Here is a 9355-nt window from a genome sequence, read left to right as displayed (position 1 = left end):
TTCCCCTTTATCCACCTGGCTGGTTACCCCCTCAAAGAAGTATAATAAGTTTGTGAGGCATGACCTGCCCTTGCAGAAGCCATGCTGGCTCGACTTTAGCCCTATGATGAATTTAGCCCTATGTCCAAAAAATGGCATAAAGTGGCACTTGGATGTTTATTTGCCAAAAAGTCCAGAATGCCATTTTCAAAACCAATTTTCTAGACAGTTTTCTACGCTGTCTAAATTCCAAGGGGGGTATTAGACATGCATTTTGGGTGGGAATAGGGCAGGCTTATGATCTGTACATTTTGCAGTAAAAATTAAGGCTGAACACAACACAGTAATAACGCGATTAATGCGTTAATTGTTTAACACCATTTAAAATTTTTAACAAGATCAGAGCAGGCCTTGATGCTCATAAGAACATAAGCCGTGCCTCTGCTGGGTCAGACCAGAGGTCCATCATGTCTAGCAGTCCGCTCACGCGGCGGCCCATCAGATCCAGGACCTGTATACTAGCCCTCTATCTATACCCTTCTATCCCCTTTTCCTTCAGAAAATTGTCCAATGCCTTCTTGAACTCCAATACCGTACCCTGTCCTATCACTCCAACACCACAGATAAAAAAATACCATGGTGGGAGTGATTTTTTTTTCTAGCCATGCTTAGCACAATAGCATGGAAACTATAGTTTATTTGGAGCCTTGCTATAAGGTGCACCCACTCCTCCCCCAAAAGTGAACTATCTAAATCCCTTATGGAATCCATAGGAGTGCTACAGATCTTAAGAAATCGATTCACCAGGCTGAGCACCACTGGGAGACTAACAGTGCCTAAATCAAGCAAAAATGGTAAAAGGTGGAAAATTGTCCTTCTACACTATTTAAAGTCGGTTAAGAATTGACCTTATCTTTGATAGCAATGCAAAGTCCCCCCCCCATATGTAGCTTAACTTTTAGTGTCTAGATTAAACTATTGCAGGATTAATATACTTGGTAAGGACATAGTCAGAGATGTTCTGATGATATGAGTTGTGCTGTGATTTGTTGTGAATGTTTTAATTGCTCACTGTCTAGAATGTGAGATGGTATTCTGCACTGAATGTATAAATAAATAAAATAAATCTTGCAAAGACATAGCTTTAGAGAAATCAAAAGACACTGTGGAGTGACAATGTTCCTGAAATGGACTTTATTTCAAGTTTAAAAGTTCCACAAATCAACGTAAACAATCCACATAGAAATAAAATGATCCACGTAGAAACCTTGAGGACTTAATCCGCCGAGAGCGTGGGGCCCAACACGGTCCGTGTTTCAACAAGATAGTCTTCTTCAGGGGTCCCTGATAGTCCTAAGGTGGTAGATACATGGAATGAACAGTCCAAAAGAGCAAATGCGTGGAACTTCGCAGAGACCACACTGCTTAAACCAATAGCTTTAGCCATCCAGAAAAATTCAGAGTAGACAGAGAAAAATTTCTTGGACAGTATAGCCTGTTTATATTAGATGCGGTATGGTTAATCAATTGACAGGTCTGATAGCTGAGGACCAAAGTGAAAAAGCTTTTGCCCATAATAATATTGGAGGCTCTGGTTATGTCATATGTGTTGAACTCGAGTGACAATGGTAGAAGTACAAAAGCTGATTATACTATGAAAATGAGAACTCACCAGCATGAAGCAGGGTTGAAGAAAAATGTTGACACTCAAGTTGGCCCATATTAGTATTCTATCTCTACAGGAAGGAGACTTCCCAAGTGAACTAAAGCAGGTCATTATTTTATCATTGTTACAGAGGGTCGATTTTGATCCACGAAATGGAGGAACATCACAGGCCTAATACAAATATGCACTTGTTAGGTAAGAATATTGTTTATTGAAAGCTATATCGCTACTAATGACTGGGAAGTCAATTCAGAGTGGTTTACATGAGCTTCTGTAAAGGTGTTACAATACAGAGTTGGCGTTTTCTGAGATGGTTTATAATAGTCACAGTTAAACCATAATCGATCATCCTACCTATACCTACCTACTATAACCAATCTAACTGCTAATGTTTATTCATATAATATATACACTTATCTATCTATCTATATATTGTATATTAGTATCAGGTACTGTGTTCATACTACTCCTATTTTTGTACGCACAGTATCTATGTTTATCTTGGACATCCAGACTTCCTGAAAATCTAATTCTGTGCTAAATCGCACATATCCTCTACAATTCTGGGAATCCCTACTGTGTTCTTCCTATAGTGATCTTAATGGGAGGCTAGACGATTATCTCTCTATGTTGTATTATTGGCTAAAGTCGACTGTGAAGAGTATGGTCTTTATCTTTTTCTTGAACTTTCTGGTGTCCTTTTCTAGTTTTAGTTCCTTCGGAAGGGCATTAAAGGTGGTATATGAACTAGTGGTATTGGATTAAGTGGCTCGATTCCTGGCATTCAGACACAGTCCTTTTTGGAGCTAACAGATGAAATTAGGTTACAGATGAACTGGATTAATGACTTGTGGTTAGAACAGATAAGACTTAATAGCAGCTTTGGCATCCTTGATTGCTAGATAATGTTCAAAGTAGATAGGTGTGCAATATTTGATTCAGTGGGCAATATGATTCACTTTTCAAATGCTGTTTTTATTTGAAATATGTTTATTGATTTTAAAAACAACATTACAAATGGATTACAGGTTTACAGATATGACTTTAAATGGATTTTCCTTGTAGTTTTAAAAATGATTTCTTATTTATAGATATAAACAAGGTTAGAAAACATTACCCACCTGGTAATGAATCATTTTACATGTTCAAATATTTGTGCAATATTCTATAAGTTCCTGGAGGAAAAGTCCATAGTCTGCTGTTGAGACAGACATGGGACGGTAGCATGGAATATTGCTACTCGGTTTCTGCCAGGTACTTGGATTGGCCTCTGAGAAGACGGGATACTGGGATAGATGGACCATTGGTCTGACCCAGTAAAGCTATTCGTATGTTCTTATAAAATCCCTGTATGAAAAATGAATATTAACATTATGTAGGTAGAGCTGTAATCCGCCAAGAAACCTTCTGATAGTGCAGAATATAAAGCCTTCAAATAAATAAATATTGCAGTGGTGTGACAAGAATATTCCGTTTTTGTTTGTTTGTTTTTTAGTTCTAATGACAGCAATGCTTACAATTGTGGTTAGAAGGAACACGGAAGGTTCAAGTACCTGATCTTTCTAACAAGGAGAGAGTCTTGTTAATAAGAGATGAATCAGATAAGAGTACAGAGAGGTGGAGGAAAGAACATGGCAACTCCGTGCCTCACTGTGTCAGGTGCCCTTGCAGAAAACCTCACGACAGAGCCTACACCCTACTATGGAATTATCACAAAAACAAATACCACAGCATATTAAAAAACAATGAGCAAGCAAATTAGTGCCACATTAAAATTACAGCAGTTATCTACAGCTTTCCTGATTGTATCAGGCGCTGACAGTAAAGGTGATATTATAAAACAATGCACACACAAACATGATGTGACACTTTTATTACCTTCCCCATGACACTTAATCCTATCCTTCCCCCCAAATATGGTGTCTAGGACACTCCTCCCCCCATGACTAATGCCATTTCACCCCTGAAAATATTCCCATGTGAGGCAGGGTGCTGCTATTTTGCAGATGACAGTGCTAGAGGTAGAAGCAAGTGGGCATCGCTCCTGTCTCCTTTAAGCTACTTGGACAGGGGCCTAGGAAATGGGTCATGGAGTGGGTGCAAGGTTTCTACTGGACTACCACAAAATCTTTTGGGTAGGTGGGACACAAGGGGAGCCACAGACTACCAAAGAATTTTGTGGGTGGGAGTGAGCTACTAGTCTACTAGGTCAATTCTGATTTTTGTATTAGGGGAGAGGGGTTGGGTCAGGTCGGTATGGGGGGGCTACCAGATTACCAGGGCAACTGTTTGTATTGTGGAAGGGGAGCTTGTATTGGGTTGGTAGGAAGGAACTACTAGACTACTAGGTAATTTTGTGGGTAGAAGGGGGACTACTAAGCTACCAGGTCAACTTTTCTATATCGGAGAAGGGGGCTTTGGGTCAAGAGAGGACTCCTAGACTACCAGGGCAACTTGGTTATTTTACCTGGGGGAAGGAGGGCCACTGCAGAAGTAGTCTGGGCTGAGTGGCATAAAATTTCCCATGCACAATGTTTGGGAAAAACTAAAAAAAAAAAAAATATATCCATGGCTGCAGGATACTTACATGCATATTAAAGCAGTCTGTGGTAAGAGTGTCATGTGAGTTAACCCCTACACTGAAACCTTTCCTGCATTGCTACCCCTGGAAAAACTATGTTACACCTGTGTGAGAAGACAGAGAGAAAAAAAATGAAATACTGAAAGGAAAGGGTTAACACGGAAGGAGCAGCCTGAGGAAAAAAGTGAACCCATAACAGACTGACTTACCACATTTCTTCAGGGTTGTTTCCATGCCCCAACTGGAGCTGCTGTTGGGATCTGAAACTGGGAACCTTCTGCATGTAAAGCAGATGCTTTTCCCTTGGGTTACAGCAGCAACAGCTCTTTAGAGTTGCTTGCAAGGTCCTCTCCATCCTTTTTTTTTTTCCTTTTACTGGGTCAACAATGATCTTTGGCAACTAGTCATTCAAATACTTGTTCTTACCGCCTATCTCAGTGTCTTGATGGTCTGAACTGGCATGTTGATTACACTTGAGCAAGACATGTTCTTCCAGTTTAGATTACTGTGACTACCCAATCTCATGCCTCTATTGCTCTTTGTTATTTGTACAGTAGCTGCTCTTTCTATCTTCCTGCTTTAGTGCCATGAGGTTGAATAAAGATAAGAACAGTGATTAATCCCTGCTACCCACTGTGGCAGGACTCAAAAGATAAGGATATTCAAACACTTCAAATAAGAGCGTGCCAAAAAAAAAAAATAAAAAAGTAAATAAGAGACTTTGTAAATGCTAGTTTGACAATTGTTCATCTGTTGATGTAGGTGCCACAGAACATTGTGATCAATTCTTTAGAGCGATTTAGTAAACCGTTGGTTCAGACATAATATCTGGGCTTGGCTGAGCTATTGGTAAAACTCTAAAAACTGTTTATTCAGCTTCCAGGATTATTCCAGTCCCCACCCTGGTCCTGACACCCTGGTTCTCACCACTCAGGGCATGGGTTACCTCTTCTTACCCCCTGCCTCAAACAACAATCATTAACAGTTATCAAGTGAAATGGAAAATAAAATTTTTATTTCATTTACAGTGAAATATATATATATTTTTGTTGTTGTTGTTGGCAAGGTCATATTCTAAAAACAGCCTGGTACATTGTAGAAACAAATACATTATATTCATAGTCTATTGTTGGAAAATATAACAATAATGCTGAAAAATGACAATAATTAAAAAAAAAAAAAACACAACGGCACAAGTTAAATGAATTTAATATTATAGTTTCTTGGTTTCCTTGCATTAATTTACTTTTGTATTCGCAGCTCTTCCTGACTAGTTCTTTGGTGCTTGCCAATACAATCTATCGTTTATTTTACAAATGAACTTTTTCCGTTCTTTTCCCACAGAAAGGGCGTGACATAAGCCCAGAAGTGAAGGCACTGCCAGAAATCATGACGGGGGTGGGTGGGGGGCACTGGTAGGGAGGCAAATGGGCAATATGCAGAGGCTCTGCCGCCGCAGTCTGGGTTTCATGCTCTCCAGGAACATCTTCATTAGCTATAGAGACACATGTTCCGGTGTGCTCTTTAACCCTTCGATTGCCTGGAGTGAGATATTCTGAATTGTGAAAAAATAGTGGGGGGGGGGGGGGGAAAGGAGGGACAGTCAGAGTCCAGGACCTCCAGATGCTTATTTTAGTGACAGACTGAGCAAAATGCCTTATTTGATTTATCATCGCTGTGCAATCAACCATAAACAAAACGGCTAGGTCACATCCTGACGAACTGTACCACACTCTTTGTAAATTAAGTGTTTTGCTGTCTTGCCCTTAAGAACTTGGTGTGTCCTGCAGATGAGTATTTTCATCCCACTGTCAGGCTGGTAGATGATCTAAAAGACAGCCACACAAGAAAGTGACTGCAACACATATCCATGGATACCATGTACACCATCTTGGCATTAAATGCACTTGGCTAAAGAAACTGGACATAATTCTCTGGAATAAGTCCTCTCTTTCCATTTAATGTTCCTTCCAGCCATCCTGGCTCTCTTGATTCTTGCACTGCAAATAAAAAAAAAATTTTAATGCTCTCTTTTAATCGCATGATTTTTGTTTCTCACTTTCAGTTGAAGAATGACACGGAACAAATTTTTCCATGTCCCCGCAGTGACTCAATTTCTCTGTTCCCGTGAGTTTTGTCACTGTAAGCTCTGCCTTAACCGCACAAGCCTCATATACTTATGTTTTTCAAAGTGTTTGAGGCTTGTGCAGATGAAGGAGGAATGGGGCAGGGACAGGAAAAGAACGCACCAGGACAGGACAGGAAAATGAGTTCCCGCGGGGATGGGGGAAATATTTGTCCCTGTATCATTCTCTACTTCCAGTCTTCCCCACCAAAATGCAAACCATATTCTGTATTACAATTGTTTTCACAAGGATCATGCCAAAACGCTATTTTGCCATGTTTAGTCACAGGAAAGATACTGCAAGCACTAAAGGTTGCAAACAAATTCTAAAAATGTATGAAGTCCTCAGAAGCAAAAAAAAAAAAAAATAGTTTGCATCATTACAGATGCAGCTATGGTTCAGAAACAACTCAGTTTTTGACACTATAACATTTGCTGAAATACATATTGATTTGTTATGAGGTCCTGGATGAACTTGTATAAGAATTATCTTTTTACTAGTCTTTAAGCCCGTTACATTAACGGGTGCTAGAATAGATGTATGTGTCTGTCTTTCTTTCTTTCTCTCTCTCCCCTTGGCTGCTGTCTATCTGTCTATGTTTATTTGTTTTTCTCTCCTTGGACACTGGCTGTCTCTCCTTAGACGCTGGCTGTCTCTCCTTGGACGCTGCCTGAATGTCTTCCTGTCTGTCTGTCTCACTGGCCCCCTGTGTGTCATTGTTTGTGTCTGTGTCCTTGTGTCATCCCCCCCCCCAGAGCAAAGCTGTCTGGCCCCAACATCCCCCTTCCCCCAAAGCAGCCCCCTTTCCCTCTCTCCCTGACCCCCTTGTGTCTTCCCCCTCCCCCCCAGCAAAGCCGTCTACCCCCCAGCACACCTCTCCAACAAAAGCATCCCCCTGTACCTGCAGCACTGGCACGACACCCTTCAGCCAATTGTGAATGCTCAGAGCGCGAGAGGGAGCGGGGCCTGCAGCTTCTTCGGCGTCGGTGAGGAAGGAGAGGTTGGCCCAACTCTCCGCAGGGGCTTTGGGGACAGTCTTCTGTGTCTCGAAGTCCTCCTCCCAGCAGCCACTTCCAGCAGCACTCCGTACTGCCTTCCTTCCGCTACCCAGAGTAGATGTCTGTACGTCTAGGTTTTTTAAATTTGTCTCTCTCTCTTTGGACGCTGTCTGCCTATCTGTCATTCTTTGTGTCTGTGTCTCTCCCTGGTCCCCTGTCTGTCCGTCTTTCTTTCTGTCTGTCTCCCTGGCCCCCCTGCTTGCCAAAGCAGCTCCCTTTCCCTCTCCCCCTGTTCTGCAATATCTACCTGCTCCATGGCCTCCTTTTGTTCCTCCCCTCCCATGATTGCTGTCTGCACTCAGCACAACCCTCCCACCAAAACAGCCCCCTTTCCTGCCTGCTTCATGGCCCTTCTTTTTCCTCTTCCCCTCCAGCACACCCCTCCCCCCAAAGCAGCCCCCTTTCCTGCCTGTTCCATGGCCCTTCTTTTTCCTCTTCCCCTCCAGCACACCCCTCCCCCCAAAGCAGCCACCTTTCCTGCCTGCTCCATGGCCCTTCTTTTTCCTCTTCCCCTCCCTCCATCCATGGTTCCTGTCACTGCTGCCATTCCTATTTAAAACGGCCTGCTGAGGTTCGCGGCCGGCTGTAGAGAACCTCACAGGCCGCTGTCCACCTCAGTAGCATGTTCCCTCTGATGCGATCGCGTCAGAGGGAACGTGCTACCATGTGGAGAGCGGCCTGCGAGGTTCGCTACAGCCGGCCGCGAACCTCAGCAGGCCGTTTTAAATAGGAATGGCAGCGGTGACTGGAGGGAGGGGAAGAACAGGAGCGGTAGCGGTTTTTGCAGGAGTGGGGGAGTCGGCGACGTGCAGGCCGCTGTGAACAGGAGCGGCAGCGGCGGCAGGACCATGAGCCCTCCTCCCGCCATCCCCCGCTCCTGTCGGCCGCCTCAAGCCGCGGTCAAGGCTGGGGACTCGCGCATGCGCACTCCTGCAGCCACAGACCTACAGCGCACAGAACACGCAAAAAGGAGTGCGCATGCGCGGCTAGCTCTTTATTATATAGGATTTCTTTTTTACTGAATTGTGATTAATAAACTCAAAACAATTGACCATATTTTGACAGTTGTGGTTATCTATTACTGAACTGTATGTCCAATTTATGTCCTGTTGGTACAAGACATACTAAAAGAAAAATAAGATGATACCGTTTTTTTTATTGGATAAACAATATATTTCTTGACTAGCTTTCAAAGGCCAGAACCTTCCTCCTCAGGACAGTATGAGCAAAAAGTGACAGTATCAGAATATGTAAGTGAAATATAGAATAAATCACCAAAATAATATTCAAAAAATAACCAAAACCAGGGACTACTAGTTAGATAGGGTTTCTAATTTCACACGGAGAAAAAGCCTCAGTTTCTTCCAAGGATACTTATCACTTGGAAAAACTCTATGATTGCTTAACAGCTACCCTGTTTCCCCGATGGTAAGACACTGTCTTATTTTTTTTGGAAGGCCAAAATATGCTCTAGGGCTTATTTTCAGGGGGATGCCTTATTTACCCATGAAGAAGACTACAGTACACAGTTATTGTTGAAAAAAAACAGATAATGGTAATAACGGTAGTTGTCATTACAAACCAGCATAACCAGACAATGTCTCCGACTCTCCAGTCGCCCGCCCCGACTCTCCTCTGGCCACCCCGACTCTTCTTTCGCCCGCCCCGACTCTCCTCTCCCCCTTGAAGTCCTGTCCCCACCCTGAAAGCCTGATGCCCCCCCCCCCGACATCCGATTCATCCCCCCCCGCAGGACCGCTCGCACCCCCACAGCCTCCCGACCCCCCCCCCCCATCATGTAGAAGCTCCTACCGGTGTCCTGCTGCTTCCCCTCTTGCCCCGCCAACTCCCCGACACGATCGGGGCAAAAGGGAGCCCAAGCCCTCTTGCCCCGCCGACTCCCCAACTCCCCGACAATATCGGGCCAGGAGGGAGCCCAAGTCTT

General features: G+C 43.4%; 1 protein-coding gene across 4 annotated transcripts in view; it reads right to left on the bottom strand.

Annotated features, from left to right (window-relative positions):
* Positions 1–5219: 5219 nt before the first annotated feature.
* The window catches only part of ARHGAP10 (Rho GTPase activating protein 10), a 520437-nt gene continuing 516301 nt past the window's right edge, over positions 5220–9355 (bottom strand). For 3 of the 4 annotated variants that reach the window (XM_033940409.1, XM_033940432.1, XM_033940423.1), the window contains one exon: positions 5220–6226. In XM_033940409.1, the coding sequence (XP_033796300.1) occupies positions 6138–6226 (89 nt within the window). In that variant the 3' untranslated portion in view covers positions 5220–6137. The remainder of the gene's footprint in view (positions 6227–9355) is intronic. The other variant, XR_004539086.1, reaches the window with a different exon arrangement.

This window comes from Geotrypetes seraphini, chromosome 1 (genome assembly GCF_902459505.1).
Source record: "Geotrypetes seraphini chromosome 1, aGeoSer1.1, whole genome shotgun sequence".
NCBI lineage: Eukaryota > Metazoa > Chordata > Amphibia > Gymnophiona > Dermophiidae > Geotrypetes > Geotrypetes seraphini.
Note: the sequence above shows the minus strand (reverse complement) of the source record. Positions and strands in the feature narration are given on the sequence as shown.